We start from the raw sequence: 18,187 nt of genomic DNA, 5'->3' as shown, positions 1-18,187 counted from the left end.
GACCGCGGCGGGCGCCACCCGCCGGCCGCGCCGTTCTGTTTGGATCTGTGGTATTTTGTGGTGCTCCGCCAGGTTTGTCGCGCACGTTATTTTTTCGTTACTTGAGTGGCTTGTTCTGCTTGTTGTTTTAGCGCACGTGCCTTTTCGTTTCGCTGCCGCCCGGCCGGCGGTGTTCGGTCTCGTTCTCGGCCCGCGTGGGCCGTCGGTGGCCTTGGGGGCCCGGGTGGTCCGCCTTCTTGTCAGCCGCCGCCCCACAGGTCCGGGCATGGGGCGGCGGCCGCGCCTCAGGCGACGCCGCCTTTCTTATGGATGTTTGCGTAAGGAATACGAGGCGTTTATACAAATACAGTGTATTGAGCGCGCTGGAAGCGAACAGCATGGGCGTTGCGCGCGCGGAGGCCGACAGTACGCTGTCATTATGAAGAAACTTGCCGTGCTCTGCTTCTCTCTGTTGGAGTTACGCAGCACTTCTCTCGGGTGTGTGATGCACAGACCCCCGACGAGAAGCAGGCCTAGAGAGGGCGTCACATGATGTTGGCCGTGCTGTTGGACAAGTTGGCCATCAGCAGCTCCATCTTGTTTAGGAAGTTGCGTCCCTCCATCTTCTCCCACTTCACCTGCGGAACAAGGTATCTTGACATCCGTAACAAATGCAAACGTATCACGTCCGGAAACTAGCCAAAGCGAAGCTCAACCACCTCAAATTGAAAATCACGGAACCCGAGGGGTGCGCAAGCGATGTAGCAACGTCTAAAGAGACATGCATGCCCACGTATTCCTGATTACGTGGCCGGTGTGGCCAACGTGGCCAACGCCGTCGCTCGGCGCCCCCCGTCCCACGTCGGCCCGGCGCGACAATGTGCGGGCGCGGCGCCTCCGTCCGAGGTCGGCCGGACCGACAATGTGCGCCCTCGCCGCGGCTGACCTGTCTGAAGGCGCCGCCCAGCTGCTCCCACTTGTGCTCGGTCACCAGCGCCGTGGGGAAGAAGTCGGGCCGCGGCGACTGAGCCACGGCCACCTGGATGGGCTCGCCGTGCGGCTGACACCGCACCGCCACGTAGCACTGGCCCGAGGGCGCGGCCAGCACGCAGCCGCCGCCCTGCCAGCCGCCGCTGCTGCGCACCGTCCAGCCCAGGATCCGGCCCAACGACTGCGCCGCCAGCATGTTGTGCTGAGACACCTGGCGGCCGGTGTGCGAGGCTCAGCTAACAGGGCGGATGCCAGAGGGCGGGAGCGTGGTGATGGCCTGACCAGATACGCGGCTGACGTCCATCACACTGCGCTCGCACCTACTCCAAACAGCACAGTCGGCAGTCAGTGACTATACATTTCCCTCCTCAGTGCGTCGAACGTGTGACCCCTTTGCTGACGGGTCCGAAATTCTGAACTCACGAAGCACGTGGTACCTACATCTTACCAACACGTTAAGCACCACGCGTACACTAGTGCCACGGCACAACGCTGAAAACCTCCGGCCGGCCTCGAGGCTCAGCAGACCACCTGTACGCCCCGCACCGGCAGAAGACGGCTCCTCCCGCCCCGGCCGGCGCACCTGGCAGAAGATGATGTACTGCAGCTCGGACGAGTCGTAGCTGAGCGTGAGCACGCGGCCGTCGCGGCACACACAGCGCAGCGAGTCCTCCAGCACGTTGATGAGGAAGGTGGTGCGGTGCACCGAGTCGTAGCCGTGTGTGACGATGTTGACCTGCGGGGTGCGGGGGACGGGTCAGGCCGGCTCCGCCTGCCGGAGCGGCCAGGCCGGCGGACGGCTTAGGGGGGGGGGGGGGGAGGGGGAGGGGGATGCGCTCCAGCCGGCCGCGTTCGGGGAGTCCCGTCAGATACCAGGAGACGCAGTCAGTACGGGCAAGGCTTCACGGCGATGCACGGCGATGGAACCAGAAGCCTCTCGGAAGGCTAGCGGCGACTGGCGAATGGTAGCTCCGCAGCGGTCAGAAACTGACGTCGTATCTGCATGACTCGAGTATATTCTGGTGATGGCGCCACTGTCAGCAGCAGCACTGCGTACCTTGCAGCCAGCACTGCGTGGGCGAGTTGACCGAGTTCCAATGGGTGACGATCAGCGGGTCTTTGATGTCGCGCGCGCAGCTGTCGATCACGAACGCTGTGCGCATGCGCAACACGACGTGCCGGGCCTGGCGGATGATCCTCTCAGCAGGGTCTCACTGAAGACAGGGGGACGCATGAGATGCAGCACCAGCACATCTTCTCAGCTGTAACATTTCGAAGACAAGGTACACGCTTAAGGTCTGCCACTGATCCAACAAGGGCGCTTTCCCACCAACACCACCCAGAGCCGCGTACACAAAAGTCCACCGGACCAGTCCCTCCCCAGCCGCCCCCCACCCTCCGTCCCCGGTAAGCAGCTCGCGCAGCGGCCCACCTTTCGACCATCTTGACGAGCTGGGCGCGGGAGGACGGCGCCGGGGCCGGCCTGGCGGCGCCGCTTGCCTCATGCCCATGGACGCCGAGGCCGGGTGCGGCATGGCGTGGTGCATGTGCGGTGGTGCACGTGCCGCCGCAGCTGGTCCAGCGAGTGCTCCAGCACGTAGTTGTTGTCGCTGAGCGGGCCGGCCGGCGGCGGCGGCGGCAGCTCGGCGGGCGCCGCCTCTGACCGCGCGCTGTGCGCCAGCCCGATCACCAGGTGGCATGCCCGGGAAGATGGGTGGACGTGATTCTCGTTGCCGATCACCATGTGCGGCAGCTTGGCCTGCAGCTGGACGGCCTCGCGCGACCAGCTGCGCGATCAGCTCCTTGCAGAAGAGCACGTTCTGGGCGGCCTCCAGCCGGTCGTTCCAGTGCTGGAGTTGGCGGCGGCGGCGGCGGCCGGCGCGCCGCCCGGCTGCGTCAGCCGCGCCGAGCACAGCGTCTCCCTGGTCTGCGTGCGGGGGGGGGGGGGGGCGGTCACAGAGCTGGCCGCACCGGTTCGCCGCGGCAGGACAGGCGGACGCGGGGTCAGCCGACGACTCACAGGCCACGGAGGGCCAGGCCAACAGCTCTCCCAACGCCAGAAAACAACCGGGTTTAGAAGATCCCGTGGGTCCACCGTGACTCTCTCATGCAATGAAGTCACGACAAAGGCACACGGCCGCCCAAGCAACCCCTTGCGGTAACTCCTACCGGCGGCTGGGTTGCATTACACCACAACCCCGCAGCGTGAAGTCCACACCAGCGACCACTATCACAGCCAGCGCCACCCAGCAGCCGGTCGGTAGCGGTCGCCGACCACAGCCGGCGGCGGCCACCGCACCTTTCCTGATGGTGACGTAGATGTACGCGACGCCCTGGAGTTCGCTGGGCACGGTGACGACGATGGGCGGCGGCGGCGGGCCGACGGCCGGCGCCGGCGTCTCCTCCGCCTTCTTCACCTCGAACGTGCCCGACAGCCAGAAGCGCGAGCCCACTGAACGCGGACCGACGACGGGAGAGGTCAGCTGGCTCGATGAGCGCGCACCGGCCAGAGTTACGAGCCCCGTGATGGGCGTGGAGAGCGGGAGCGTGCGTCTCACACGCACACGCAGGGGTGACTCACAACCCGGGATCTCAGACGAGGGTCCGTGCTAAACTGTGGGACAGTTCGCAGACCACGCCTTCCTCAATGTTCGGGCCAAAAAAACAGCGACTAAGGATCCCTCTGATGAAAACAAACGCCAACGAAGTGCACCAAAACATGCATCACTGAGAGAATCCAGCAGCAGAGCCCCTAGCCAACAAAGGTGTCTCGAAACAGTACCAACATACACAAGCTCATCGGAATGGACGGATGGGCTCGTGATACATCCAATCAACAGACGCAACACGTGACCGATGAGCGGAGGCAGATACCTTGTTTGTAGCTGAGATCACCGATGATATTGTTGCCGACCTTTCTAAGCCGCCACCTCTGGCGCAGGCGCAACAGCTCAGTGTAGAAGTCGTTGTTGTTGCGGTTGCGCCGCTGTTCGGCCCACGTTCTCGCGCATACGGTCAGCACCGTCGTTCAGGATCTGCGCCGCCCGCCCCAAGACCCTGCCGGGGTCAGGTCAGGTGCTGAGGAGCGACCCGAGGTCAGGGGTGGGAGCTGTGGCCAGCCCCTGCCCAGGTCAGGTCAGGCGGGGGTGACAGGCAATGTGTGACGTGGCTTGTCGGATCAACAGCACAAGGAAAAAACGAGCACATGCCCACGTCCGTCCCGACAGCCTGCTTGGTTACAGCACAAGCCTCTCGATTCACGCACCCGTGTCGGGGTGGGTTCGAGACCCTTTAAGCGATCGCTCTCGTTCCCGACTAGGACGGCCTGCGTCCGGCGACAGCGGCCGCAAGGGCCAGGTGACGTCAGAGGGCAGGACGAACCGGGTCGAGCATTGTGGCACGGTAAGCCCTCGCCACAAAAGGTTCTGCCGCTGACCCGATGCATCCGATCCAGAATCATACGGACGGATGGTGGGGTCAGGACTCACGCAACAGCTCCTGATTAGCGCGCGCGCGCGCGCGCTGGTACCGGAAATCCATCCCATAAAAAGTTGACGTTAAGTCCAAGAAAAACAAGTTGCGTGCGCGAGGTACCTTCTTCTTGCTGATGACTTGGACGAGCTGGCGCGACTCCGGCGCGTCCTGCGTCACGCCGTCCAGCACCATGTAGCGCTTGTGGCGCGCGATGCTGAGGACGTCCGAGAGCACGCACACCTCCGTGTAGGCGTCCCTGCCAGCCGCACGGCAGCGCCGTTAGTTCCCGCACGGTACGGCCCCTGGCACGGGGGGAATGGCTAGATCTGACAGCTAGAGCTTACAGGCCGACACCAGGTTGAGCGTACAGGAGTTGTGTGTATATTCCGTGTGAAAACATAGTGGATGCTGTTCACCTTTCGAAAGCAGTAAGAAGAAGTATGCACTCAATCAGAAGCAAACAAGTATACAACAACTCAGAAGTAGTATACGCTCAATTGAGTTTATTAGCTGGCAGGTTGATGTTATAATCCAACCATATAGTTCGGTAATTAAAGAACATTTTTCAGATCCCCGATTAACCCCCGGCCCGCACGCCCACGTGACGGAGCTGCCGCAGCGCGCGAGGAGAGCACAGCCTCGGTCCGACGGTTCCCGAGTGCCGGGCTCCGACCGAGCCGAGCCGCAGCGCGCCCGCCCCGCCCACGCACCTGATCTTGTTGCGCACGCTCTCCCAGGGCCAGGCGGGCTGCTGGAAGGAGGTGACCTGCTGCTCGCCGTCGGCGTCGGGCTCGGCGGCCGGCTCGGCCGGCTCGTCCGCGCCGTCCGAGCCGTCGGCGCGGCTCCAGTCGATCTTGGCTGCCAGGCGCGCCAGGTTCTCCGACATGGAGAGTGGCCTGAGGGGCGTCGCCGCGCCGGCGTGGTCAGTCGAGACATGCGTGAGGGTGCACACAGCTTAGCTGATACTGGGTGGGCAAAGCAGCTGTGGAGCACCTGAGCATGCACTTAGCAGGGTAAATGGCCATGAATGTGCAATAATGAACAATAAAATGGTAAACACACATGACATCCTGACATAATGTGCAAACATAAACAGACGACTTTATATTTATATTGCTCATCCAGATGTTTTTATATAACAGCATGAATTACAGTTTGACCAACATTTCTGGGCACAAGTTTATCTTTATTTTAATCAAGGTGACTGAATTTTGGTTAATGATTGCTGATGGCCCCATCATGAAAATCATTGACTTGAGCTCAATTTCTATGCTTGAACACATACCAAAGCACGATGTGCTACTTACGGCTGAAGAATCTCCCTTCCATCATAGGTTATCTCATACACCTGGTTTTCAAGAGGTGTTTCTATGCTTATCTTTGGTCCAGACATCTTGGTGTTCTGCAAAAAGAGACAAGCTTGTCATTAATACACTTCAACTGGAAATTTATTCCATTTCCCATCTTCATCCACATCAAAACTGTGCCTGACCATGTACTGGGCAATATACAACCCATAAACATGCTGCTTATCAGCCTCATCACACACTAAGATCTAAAAATTTCCAAAATGAGCAAATTCAATTGACAGCAAATTAGCAGAAGCCTCACACCAACTTCCAACATATCTAATATATATATATATATATATATATATATATATATATATATATACTGCAAGCTAGAAGCAGCAGTCCAAAAACTGTTTGCTGCTTGAAACATTATACATGAAAACAGCATCAGTACAGTATGAGTGCAGCAATACATATGGCATAATAAGTATAGTGCATCAGGCTTCAGTGGAACCAGATGCAAAGTTTAACTCCATGCTGTGCTCACCCTTTCTGCAGAGTGAGAGACAGGCTAGTCTGCAAACTATGGCAAACATGCCAATGAGATGTTTGACACAGACAGAATGCTGCCTTAACAGTGGTAGCAAGCTGCCACATTGGGGCACATTCTAGTTGCATCACTTACCCCAAAAACATTATTTGTCATGACAGTTGTCAATTTGACTAATACTGTTTTATAAGCTAGAAAAACATACTCTGATAGGCTACATAGTCTAAGAAATAATTTCTGCCACAAAATTTTGGTGAGCTGTCAAAAACTGGAAGTTGTGCCTGGCCTCTGCCCCAAAAAGATTTCATCAAATTCTGCCATGAGCTGGAGACTGCAAGGCAGGCAATGCCATGAAGACTCAACAGTTAATCACAAAGTAAACCCAAATTGACAAATACAATGCCATTATTTCCCCACAACACCACTGTAGATTCATTATGCTGCACAAAAAGTAGGCCTTAGTGACCGATCTTACATTCCTGACCACGGCTGCTTTGATAACGTTCGATACCCGGTGCACTTTTTACAGTCAGATGCTGATCAAATTGACGATGTAAATGGTCTTTGAAACATTTCAACCATTTCTGAAGCATTCAAACAGATCATTGCTAGGACGTGACGCGACAACACGCTTGAGCCCAGGAGGCTATGCGCCCTAACCCAAGGCAAGTGACGCGAAGTCGCTCAAAAATGTCCTGCATCAGGCACATGTCCACATACAAAATCAGCTATTCGCAAGGCGACCGTGCAAGACGACCATTTACCAACTGTTTGCTGGACTCACCGTGAGCTTAAACGATCGCCGGGCTCGCTACTTACAACCACACACACCCGTCACACCGGCTTCTCCCTACTCGCACGGCCTTGACTGTTAGCATTTGCGCACACCCTCGTCATGAGCTCACGCCAAGGCGACTTTAAAACCAAGCTGCCAGTTGTCGATGTTTTGGAATGTTTCGAAAATGGCATCAAAGTAATAATGTAAACTAAAAATCGAATGTAAATCACATATTTTTAACAAATCACCTAGCTCTACAATTATTTTATAGAATACAGTGATTGCATAGTGATTATTGCTTTTCATTCCTAGCTGAATATTTTAAATTTATCCACTTTAAGTACCTTAGCAGATGCCTACAAGCACCTCTCCTAGTTTAAATCTTGGCTTTTGTTTCAGTCAAGTAGGATATGATGAACTGGCAGCCTAGTTAGTTATGATATGACTAATCGTCCAGTTGCCGTTTTGGCGGTGTTGTGATTGATTATTCGCGCTGCGTTGTTGAGCTGAAGGTGGTGGAAGTTGGTTGGGCACTTTGACATGACATTCCACGTAGCTTTTACTGCGCCGCACTCTACTAGCAGAAAGGGTCTTAGGCGGCTGTTCAAATGAAAAATGACGTTTCTCGCGTTTGTGGCATTCGGTGTGTGATGATCTAGACTGTTGACGTGGCATATGGTGAGGTTAGGCTTTTGTTGGTGTTATTCCTATCTTGCCTGTACAACTGTAAAGCTATTATGTTATCTACCTTGGGAACCAGCCTTGCATTATATTGTGCATAGAATGCAATCTGAGGATAACAAGGTGGGAGGGGGGACCATGTGACACAGCATTGGCCAAGCTTTAGTCCTTTGCAACATGTTTTAAAACTTTCAAGCCAGGTACTGTTGACTTCCTCTCATGGCATTCAACATGCCCATCTCCTTAACAGCTCTAGTCCCATCAGGAGATGGACAGATGCTACCTTTTGAAAAGTTATGCTCTATGCAGCTGAACCTGTGGTTTGTTTGACAAAAGTGGATGACATGCTTTGCAGCATTTGTTCAATTGCTGGCTGGACAATTATCACCTTTTTTAGAATTGTTGCATTGTACAGTGCAACCCGCAGGGAGGGTGATTGTGCCCAGTTTAACTAGCACTTGACCATAGGGGGCCAATCTGCAATAGAGCCATCCACTTCACTGAATACCTGCATGTTTAAGTGTGCTGAACATTGTACTGGTCTATTCCAAACTTAATTCAAGCTAATTTGTGATGAATTTTCAACAAAAAATTGTGTGTAAATATGTTTGGAGCATCACAGCCTAAAATTACCTTCACCACACAATATTTTGTAGAAACACTCGGCTTGCTACATGTTGAAATTGATGTGATCTGCTCATGGTGCTGTAGGTGCCTGGAATTATAGTCTGCATGTCTGGAATTTTTTCCTGCAATGTTGCTGCTATGTCAGACATTTTGGCATGACAGATATTGTTGCAGTCTTAATGGGAGGGAGGGTAAGGGTTGAAAATGGTTTCAAGTGTGTAGCATAATTTTGGGATAGACTCTTCGCAATGCTTGCATAGCACATTTCGAATTTTGTGCTCACTGTTTTGGATTTTGTTTTAGGGTTCTCCAGATAGGCCTAAATACCTGGGCAAGTAGGCACCTGCATTACTTAAGATGAAAAGCTTAAGCTCAGATTAAGTGAGAGATTGAATTTAAACATGATCAATCCCTGTTAGTGCTGTTTACAGCGTGCTTAGCATCATGCTTCACGGCTACATTACATGAGAGCCTGGTTGTTGTTTGGTACTTTTATACAAGTTTGAAATGTTGGGCTATTTTTTACAGGATTTTAACATGCTGATGAATTCAAAAACTGCAATAATGAAATGATGTTTGTGTGAAGCCAACATGATGCCAAGGTAATTTTTCATTCTCTGCATGCTAAATCAACAGCTTGAAAAAGAGAGTTAACAGCATATTACCCACTGCCAAAACTAACAAGTACATGATGACCAAAGCACAGCCAGCACATGCATTGCTCAGTGTTATTATGCTGGATCAGAATATATACAAAGAGCAAAATAACTGGGTTGCATGAGTGTTATTTGATGTTTGCCTTGTGGGTGATAAGTGATCTTAGGTTGTTTGATTACCAGATGAAGTATTTGAATATCAAAATATTCAGATTTGAAAGCATATACCACATTCACCCAATTGATATGAAGCTCGCAGCTCCGCGTGACCTACACAGGTGTGCAGCATGTGGCCGTGCAGCAGCACCTGTGCACCATGGATTCGTTTTCTGGGGTGCCTGCACAGGTGCACAGTGAGGAGCCATGCAGCAGCACCTATGCACCATGGAGTCGTTTTCTGGGGCGCCTGCACAGGTGCACAGTGAGGAGCCATGCAGCAGCACCTGTGCACCATGGGCCTTTGTCCAGGGTGCTGGCCGGCTGTGGCGGCCGGGGCCGGTCCGCCGCGTGACTCGCCGCTCTGCCGCAGGATCGGCCTGCCCTGCCTGAGCGGAGCGCTGGCGCAGTGGGCGCAGCAGCTGTGCCAGCGCTGGGCCGCCGGCTGGACGCTGGCCGTCAGCGTGGTGACGCTGGCGCTCTGCTCGCTGGTGGTGCTCACGCAGGCGCTGGCCGCCGTCGGCACCTACCAAGGTTTGGCGCGACGCTCGAGCCCGGGGCCTCCGGTCTTCTGTCTGGATAGCAGCTCTCGGTTGTACTCGCTGTGGTGGGAGCATAATATATCAGCGTCTGGACACGGAACAATACCCCGTGCGCAAGTAAAAAAAGATGCAATCTGCTTATGATATTTGCAGTTTGCCGCGCATTTCCGGACCAGTGGCGGATCCAGAGCGGGGAGAGGGGAGGGGGCATGGGTCCATGGTCCTATGGCCTCATGGCCCTGCTTGGAGCCGAGGGGCACCAAAATCCTCATTTTGGGGTCGCATAACCATTTTCAAAACGCACCAAACTTCAGAAGCACCGCAAACGGCCACAAATCTTCAAGATCAACGTAAAAATTAATGGAAAATTTAACTCTGTTGGCTAAATGCGGCTCGCCGTTCCGGTGCAAGATATTTACCTATTAAGAAATGATAATTCAAAAAGTTGCCGAAATCTTCGTTGTGAGGGTGGTAACGGACCACAATGAAGCGTAGTCGCTCTCCTTTGACGAAATCCGGGATTCGCCCTTGGTCTGGACTGCATTGTCGCGCTCCTTGGCGGATATGCTGCGCCACGTTGATGATGCTCCCACTGAATGTGCCGAATGTACTGACCCTTGAGCACTGAGGCTTTCTGCTCTGTCTGAGGCTGTCACACTCGCTAGCCTGTTCTGCCCAGCTCCCGGCCAGTCCGTTCGTTGTCCGTCCCAGTCCGTCACCCGGTCCATCCGCTGTCACTCCACGCCCGCGCTCCCCTGACCTGAGCCCCCGGCCCCTGCTCCGACCTGCGCCCCCGCGGCTGGACCCTGCTCTGACCTGCGCCCCCGCGGCTGGATCCTGCTCTGACCTGCTGCGTCCCCGCGGCCGGCCGGCAGACCTGTGGAGCGGCGGCGATGGCGTCGAGCCGCGCGCCGAGGGGCTGGGCTACGCGGTGGTGGTGGACGCCGGCAGCTCCGGCAGCCGGGCGCATATCTATGTCTGGCCGCCGCACACGGGCAACCGGCGCGACCTGCTCAACATCCAGCCGCTGCGGGACCTGGCCGGCCAGCCCCGCGTCGAGATGATCACGCCAGGTGAGCGCGCCCCCAGCGGCGGCCGGGCGCTGGCGCCGCCCCGGCCCGATGCCGTCCGCGGCTGACCGGAACGCTTCCACTGGAGGAGAGTTTGACTTCGCTGTGCATCTGCTGCGGGCGCAACAGACGATGAGAATTGCAATGGTTTTTAAGGAAACACATGCGAGGTGATTGTGTTGTTTCCAATGAGCTGGTTAAGTCGCATTAGGGGAATACAGCTCGAACAGAAGGATACCCGGTACAGTGATAGCAGCTTCATCTCTGGCATGTCGCCAGTGGGTCGGGTAGCCCTGCCGTCTGTGTGGCATGCTCTTGAGCGGGGCTTGGTGTCCGGAGACTGACGCTGGTAGCTGGGCAGGTCTCTCCTCCATGAGGGCGACCCCAGACCGGGCCGGTGCGTACCTGAGGCCGCTGCTGGAGTACGCCGCCGCTCACATACCCAAGGAGAAGCACAGGGAGACGTCGCTGTACATCATGGCCACCGCCGGCATGCGACTGCTTTCCAAGGAGTACGTGGTGACGCCCCGCTTACTTAACACAGCAGCAGCTGGAGGGCTGTAACATTGCCTGGGCGCCTGCCTGAATCTCGAGTGTTGTTTCTGAGCTGTCCTGACTGTTTCCTGAATATGCTGGACGGCTTGGTTGGTAGCAGCTACACTCCTGGGTGAAGTATATCATTTGGCCCGTTGCATTACAGCCGCGTGCTGACGTGACGGGGATATTGATAAGTGTTGTGGCGTGTCGCACTGGGTTCCGCGTTTGGACCGGCCAGACATACCGCAGTGTCTGTGTCTAACCTGACGGCCAACCTGCGGTGGAGTGTGACTCCCGTCGCCAGACATACCACGGTGTCTGTGTCTGACCTGACGGTCAGTCTGCGGCGGAGCACGACTCCCGCCGCCAGACATACCACAGTGTCTGTATCTGACCTGACGGTCAGTCTGCGGCGGAGCACGACTCCCGCCGCCAGACATACCACGGTGTCTGTATCCGACCTGGCGGTCAGTCTGCGGCGGAGCACGACTCCCGCCGCCAGACATACCACAGTGTCTGTATCTGACCTGACGGTCAGTCTGCGGCGGAGCACGACTCCCGCCGCCAGACATACCACGGTGTCTGTATCCGACCTGACGGTCAGTCTGCGGCGGAGCACGACTCCCGCCGCCAGACATACCGCAGCGTCTGTATCCGACCTGACGGTCAGTCTGCGGCGGAGCACGACTCCCGCCGCCAGACATACCGCAGTGTCTGTATCTGAACTGACGGTCAGTCTATGGCGGAGCACGACTGCCGCCGCCAGACATACCGCAGTGTCTGTATCCGACCTGACGGTCAGTCTGCGGCGGAGCGCGACTCCCGCCGCCTGACATACCACAGTGTCTGTATCTGAACCAACGGTCAGTCTACGGCGGAGCGCGACTCCCGCCGCCAGACATACCGCAGTGTCTGTACCTGACCTGTCGGTCAGTCTGCGGCGGAGCGCGACTCCCGCCGCCAGACATACCGCAGTGTCTGTACCTGACCTGTCGGTCAGTCTGCGGCGGAGCGCGACTCCCGCCGCCAGACATACCGCAGTGTCTGTACCTGACCTGTCGGTCAGTCTGCGGCGGAGCGCGACTCCCGCCGCCTGACCGCGTCCGGCCCTGGTCACAGGACGCAGGCGGCCATTATCTCCAGCCTGCGACAGGACATTCTGCAGCGGTACGACTTCCTGCTGGCCGAGCAAAACATCCAGGTGATCACGGGCCGTGAGGAGGGCATTTATCAGTGGATCGCCATCAACTTCGCCTTGGACAGGTGAGCACACAGCTGCCGGTGTCACCGGCACTGACAGCCGACGCGGACGAGGCGGATCGGGGTCGTGTGTTGGATCTGAGAGTGGGCTCCGCCGATTTGATTTCTCGACCTTGTGTAGTGGCGTGGCGCTGAGGCAAGTTGTGATTGGGGCCTAATAACGCACTCGCTGCTGTGGCAACATGGTGTCGCCTGCCTCTCACCCTGGCAGGAAGGGCGAGCACCACGGGGAATCGAACCCCGTGCCTCTGGTTTCCCAGACAGGTAGCTTAACAACTACGCTATCATTGCCCTACGCTGGTATATTGCCGCTTCCTACGCAATGCTTGGCAGGGTTTGAAACGCTGCTATTCCGTGTAAATTGTCAGATGAGGAGATCCATCTCGCGACGTGTTTGACGCACCTGTGTCCGTGTGTCGGACGTGCGTGGTGTCTGATGTCGCTGCCCCCCGACGGCCAGGTTTCGTCATGCCCACAACGGGCCGCTGGTGGAGGTGGAGACCGTGGACGAGAAGCCAATCAAGCGGCTGAAGACGGTCGGCGCGCTGGACATGGGCGGAGCCTCTATGCAGATTGGCTTCGAAGTGACCACCAAAGCGCAGCAGAAGGCTCTGGTGAGTGACGCAGTGCAGTGTGACTGTGGAATCCACCCGGGTAGCCGGGGCATTGGTGGCGATGCTACCGCCGTGCCTGGAGGTCATTGCGGTGTGAAGTAGATCTTCTGTGGGATCTGTGGACTTGATTCTCGGCTAAAGCGTGGTATCACATGCCACTTCGTAGAACATAGCAAAGAGGGCATCGAGCGCAACCGGGCAGCAGAGAACATGCCGGTAGCCATGTCCACCGCGTCAGCTGGGTAGTCTTTGCCGACTCCAAGCCAGACCGCCGGCAAGGGAGGGCGGGAGGGACGGCCGCCGAACAGCGAGCTCTGGGTGGCGCCGGCTGGGACTGGGGTTTGGCCGCCGGACAGCCTGCCTGAGTGGAGTGGCCTCGAGTGATGAGTGATGCCTGGCTCTCTCCGCAGGGGGGCCACCGCTCCTCCATGGCGGTGATCAACCTGGGCTGCGCCGACCACGACCGCGAGCACACGTACCGCGTGTACGTCACCACCTTCCTCGGCTACGGCGCCAACGAGGCGTTCCGCCGCCACAGTGAGGCCATCCGTGCCAGGTGAGCCGACCGCTGGGGGCGCTGGGGGGGGGGGGGGGGGGGGGCGCACGCCCCTGATCAGACCTCGCGCCGTGCTGAGAGGGCTGTGTTCGGGATGCGAGCCTGGAAAGGACATAGAAACGTTTGAGCGGTGTTGCGACGCCGAAGGTCGCGTACTGCAGTGAATGGAAGTCCTCCGTCCTTGAGAGCGATGGGTTAGCCTCATGTTGAAGATTTTTGTTTGTAGTTTGCACGGGGTGTTTCTTCCCAACATGGGGTGTACTAGACCGTCGCTGCCGCGTTCGGTCTGTCGCTGCAGTCGTCAGACGAGTCAGTTAATTCTGTCTTTCACTGAGGCTGGCATGCATTCCCTCTCCCATATTTCACCAGCTGGTAGACGCTGAGGTTAGGTTGTGAATGGCACGCAGCCAGTGGCCGGTTGCCTGCGGTGGTCGGGCGGTGGCGCCCGCCGGGCTCGTGTGACCGGTCTGCGCCCTGTCCGCCTCAGGTACACGAACGGCACCCGCCGCCTGTACGACCCGTGCCTGGTGCGCGAGTTTTCGGACCGGGCGCTGCTGAAGAACACTACCTACTGCTCCGAGCAGCAGCCGCCGCCGGCCAACTGCTCGGTGCCCGTGGTCGGCACCGGCGACTGGCACCAGTGCGAGGAGCTCGTGCGCAAGCAGGTGCGTCGCTCCGGCCGCCGGCTGTGGCGCTCCGCCCTCCCGCGCGGCTGGGAGTACGCGCCGCTGCTCCCATCCTCTCCCACCGGCGGGCTGCCGGCGGTGGTGACGTCTGGCGAGACAGCGGCGGCGACTGTGATGTCCGGGCGTCCCGGCTGAGCCCGCGGACGCGTCCCCGGAGGCCGTCAGAGATAGACCGCTGGGCCGCCGCCTGTCGGAACTGCGCGTTCCCCGCCGTCCGCCCGTCCGCCCCTCTAACGACGCCGACGTCGCCGCAGATCGTGGAGGAGCGCAAGACGCGCCTGTGTCCGGAAGGCCCGGACGGCTGCACGCGCACGCTGGTGGCACCGCCCGTCAACCTGAGCGAGCTCGAGCTGTATGGCTTCTCCGAGTTCTGGTACTCCATGGAGGACACACTGCGCAGCGGCGGCAATTACTCCTACAAGCGCTTCAGCCAGACGGCCAAGGTGAGCGCGAGCGCCGCGTCGCAACTCGCGCTGCTTCAGGCCGGTCGGCGCTACGCCGCGCAGGGCCCAGCTGTCCTGGTGGGCGCTGCCCCCGCGCGGGGCCCGGCTGCCCCGGTGGGCGCTGCCCCCGCGCGGGGCCCAGCTGTCCCGGTGGGCGCTGCCCCCGCGCGGGGCCCAGCTGTCCCGGTGGGCGCTGCCCTCGCGCGGAGCCCGGCTGTCCCGGTGGGCGCTGCCCCCGCGCGGGGCCCAGCTGTTCCGGTCGGCATCGGCCCTATTTGAGCCCGGCCGACTTCGCTCACAATTGCTGACGGCTGTCGCCATCCAGTTCTGGCCGTGTGTGTTCGTGTTGTTTCGGTGTTTTGACGGACAGCTCGCTTGGCACACTTCGGATACGGGACTTCAGCTCGCAGCTCTGTGCAGGGTTCGGTAGGGAACGAAGCTTTGTCGTGCGCTCTGCCCTGGGGCTTTTGTAGTATGGTACCACATTTTGTTCTATTTGATGTCTAGATGAGGAATGCTAGAGTTGTCACGTAGAGTTGTCAGTTAAGTGTTTCCATGCTGTGGGCCCCGTACTGTGACTGGCCCTGCCCGTACCCATCCGCTCCTGTGTCGGCCCAGCTGACCACGCCCGTCCGTTCCCGGCCTCAATAACCTGGCTGTCCGATCCCATCCGTCCACCCCCCCCCCCCCTCCCTTCCCACCTGACCCCGTCCATTCACCTCCGACTACGTCCCTGTCCGTCCGACTCGTGCTGCTGTCCCCGCCCGTCTGCCCCTTTCCGGTGTGTGCCGCTGTCACTGTCTCTGTGTGTTCCCGTCTGTGCCCGTTTTTGTCTGTGTGTGCTGCTGTCTCTTCCTCTGTGTGTTCCCGTCCGTTCTGTCTGTCTGTGAACCGCTGGCACTGCCTCTGTGCGCTCCCGTCCGTGTCTGTATCTGTCTGTGTGCCGCTGTCACTGCCTTTGTGTGCTCCCGTCCGTGCCTGCCTGTGCGCCGCTGTCACTGCCCCTGTGTGCTCCCGTCCGTGTCTGTGTGCCGCTGTCACTGCCTCTGTGTGTTCCCGTCCGTGTCTGTGTGCCGCTGTCACTGCCTCTGTCTGCTCCCATCCGTGTCTGTGTGCCGCTGTCACTGCCTCTGTGTTCTCGTCCGTGCCTGTCTCTGTCTGTGTGCCGCTGTCATTGCATCTGTGTGCTGCCGTCCGTGTCTGTCTGTGTGCCGCTGTCACTGCTTCTCTGTGCTCCCGCCCCGTGTCTGTGTCTGTCCGTGTGCCGCTGTCACTGCCTCTCTGTGCTCCCGTCCGTGTCTGTGTCTGTCTGTGTGCGCTGTCACTGCCTCTCTGTGCTCCCGTCCGCGTCTGTCTGTGCGCCTTGCGTCTGTCTGTCTGTCTGGCCTGCGTCTGTCGCTCCCGTCTGCGTCTGTGTATTCCCGTCCGTGTCTGTGTCTGTCTGTGTGCCGCTGTCACCTGCCTCTGTGTGCTTTCGTCAGTGTCTGTCTGTATGCCGCTGTCACTGCCTCTGTGTGCTCCCGTCGTGTCTGTGTCTGTCTGTATACCGCTGTCCCACTGCGTTGTGTATTCCCGTCCGTGTTATATGTCTGTCTGTGTGCCGCTGTCACTTGCCTCTGTGTGCTCTCGTCCGGTGTCTGTCTGTATGCCGCTGTCACTGCCTCGTTTGTGCTCCGTCCGTGTCTGCCGTCTGTGTGCCCGCTGTCATGCTCTGTGTGCTCCGTCCGTGTCTGTCTGTGCCGCTGTCACTGCTCTGTGCTCCCGCCCGGTCTGTGTCTGTCCGGTGCCGCGTCCTGTTCTGTGCTCCCGTCGTTCTTGTCTGTCGTCGCTGTCACTGCGTCTGTGATCCCGGTCGTGTCTGTTGTGTGCCGCTGTCACTGCCTCTGTGTGCTCCCGTCCGTGTCCGTCGTATGCCGCTGTCACTGCCTCGTGTGCTCCGTCCGGTCTGCCTGTCTGTTTGCCCTCTGCTCTGTGCCCGTCCGTGTCTGTCTGTCCGCCGCTGTCACTGCTCTGTGTGCTCCCGTCCGTGTCTGTGTGTGGCCGTCGTCGGCTGACCCCGGCGTCGCTCCGGCCAGGACTACTGCGCCACCGCCTGGCGGACGCTGGTGCGGCGCCGCGGCGAGGGGACTGTACGGCCGCTCCGACGACGACCGGCTGGCGCGACAGTGCTTCAAGTCCGTCTACCTCACGGCCGTGCTGCACGAGGGCCTGGGCCTGCCGTACTCGTACCAGGGCCTGACCTCCACGCCGAGCGTCGTAAACGGACGCGTCTCCACCTGGACGCTGGGCGCGCTGCTGTACAAGCTGCGCTTCCTGCCCGTGCGGTGGGTGTGCCGCCGCCGGCCGCCCGGCCGCGGCCGGCTGAGGTGGAGTGTGCTGCTGTCGACTGGCCTGGGGAGGTGTCGGTGGGGGCCCCGTGGAGCTGGTGTGGAGTGGGACTCCGCGTCGGGCTGGTAGCGGAGGAGTGGCCGTTGTCCTTGAACATCGCACTCAAGCTGTGCAGCCCAGCAATGTATTCAGGTGTGGCAGCGCCGTTACTTTCTAATGGAAAACGCTGAAGAACGCGGATGACCGCTCAAGTGTGATGATCATGCCGATGGCTTGGTGTCTGCGGCCGCTCGCCGTTCTACTGTACTGCCGCGTCGACCGCAGCCTCTGACCGCTCCCTCTGTCGCCAGGTCGGTGGAGGCGGCCACGTTTTGCTGTACTGCCGTGTCGACCGCAGCCTCTGACCGCTCCCTCTGTCGCCAGGTCGGTGGAGGCGGCCACGTTCTCGCATTTCCCGGCCGGTCCGTACAGCATCTGGGGCTCCCAGTACCTGCTGCTGGTCTGCGTGCTGGTCGTGCTGGGCGTGCTGGCGCTGTACGTGCTGCGCCTGCGCCGGCTGCGGCTGGCGCGGCCGCGCGTGCGTCTCCTCTCCGAGCACGAGCCCATGCTGCTGGGCGTGCGCGTCAGCTGACGGGCCGGCGCCGAGCGCCAGCTGGCCGGCCCCGGCCCCGGCCCCGGCCCCGGCCCGCCGCAGTAGCCCAGAGAAGCCCGCCTCGTCCGGGCGGCGATAGGTAAATGGCAGACAGACGGGGTCAGCTGCCCGACCAATAGGTCATTTGACGTGACAGGGAAATACAACGACCGCTCGTGATCTGGTGGCAGAATCAATGAACAAGGCGTATGTCACAGCTGAACAAATGGATCGAATTACGCTAGCTCGCCGTACCGTGCCGTGGCGGGCGTCGGGTGTCCCGTAGGATGCCGTCAGCCACCGGCGAGTCGTCACCTCTCCGCGTACATCGACGCCA

At 58.9% G+C, this 18,187-nt stretch overlaps 3 protein-coding genes and 1 long non-coding RNA gene across 5 annotated transcripts in view; 2 read left to right on the top strand and 2 right to left on the bottom strand.

Moving 5' to 3' along the window:
- LOC119110436 (sulfotransferase 1C4) overlaps positions 1 to 18,187 on the bottom strand; it is a 63,357-nt gene that overhangs the window by 3,236 nt on the left and 41,934 nt on the right. The window lies entirely within an intron of this gene.
- Positions 335 to 7,176, bottom strand: LOC119110106 (mediator of RNA polymerase II transcription subunit 17). The gene is made up of 10 exons (XM_037233845.1): positions 7,070 to 7,176; positions 5,751 to 5,845; positions 5,154 to 5,339; positions 4,564 to 4,699; positions 3,992 to 4,026; positions 3,354 to 3,522; positions 2,754 to 2,819; positions 1,553 to 1,705; positions 926 to 1,180; positions 335 to 617 (listed from the first exon to the last, which is right to left on the bottom strand). Exons 2-10 carry the CDS (start codon positions 5,834 to 5,836, stop codon positions 525 to 527), a joined length of 1,179 nt encoding a protein of 392 aa, XP_037089740.1. The 5' UTR covers positions 5,837 to 5,845; positions 7,070 to 7,176; the 3' UTR covers positions 335 to 524.
- Positions 7,522 to 9,893, top strand: LOC119110441 (uncharacterized). 2 transcript variants are annotated; one of them, XR_005095491.1, is made up of 3 exons: positions 7,522 to 7,575; positions 8,900 to 8,973; positions 9,557 to 9,893. It is a non-coding gene; the product is annotated as an uncharacterized LOC119110441 (long non-coding RNA). The 2 variants fall into 2 exon arrangements; XR_005095490.1 differs by having other exon boundaries at positions 7,529 to 7,741.
- LOC119110440 (ectonucleoside triphosphate diphosphohydrolase 7-like) lies at positions 10,618 to 17,876 on the top strand. The gene is given in 10 exon segments (XM_037234271.1): positions 10,618 to 10,798; positions 11,157 to 11,307; positions 12,452 to 12,595; positions 13,053 to 13,206; positions 13,617 to 13,762; positions 14,250 to 14,427; positions 14,703 to 14,891; positions 16,967 to 17,017; positions 17,019 to 17,215; positions 17,643 to 17,876. Coding segments are annotated over 10 exon segments (1,431 nt in total). The 5' UTR covers positions 10,618 to 10,785; the 3' UTR covers positions 17,851 to 17,876.

The sequence above is a fragment of the Pollicipes pollicipes genome, unplaced genomic scaffold, assembly GCF_011947565.3.
Source record: "Pollicipes pollicipes isolate AB1234 unplaced genomic scaffold, Ppol_2.1 Scaffold_7231;HRSCAF=8579_pilon_pilon_pilon, whole genome shotgun sequence".
NCBI lineage: Eukaryota > Metazoa > Arthropoda > Thecostraca > Pollicipedomorpha > Pollicipedidae > Pollicipes > Pollicipes pollicipes.
The sequence above is the reverse complement of the archived record's forward strand: the minus strand, read 5'-3'. Positions and strand labels throughout refer to the sequence as shown.

Coding starts and splice junctions, on each gene's coding strand:
- LOC119110106 (XM_037233845.1), bottom strand. CDS start 5,836: ATGTCTGGACCAAAGATAAGCATAGAAACACCTCTTGAAAACCAGGTG. Junction 5,340..5,750: donor GGAAGGGAGATTCTTCAGCC/GTAAGTAGCACA, acceptor GACGCCCCTCAG/GCCACTCTCCATGTCGGAGA. Junction 4,700..5,153: donor AGCGTGCGCAACAAGATCAG/GTGCGTGGGCGG, acceptor TGCGGCTGGCAG/GGACGCCTACACGGAGGTGT.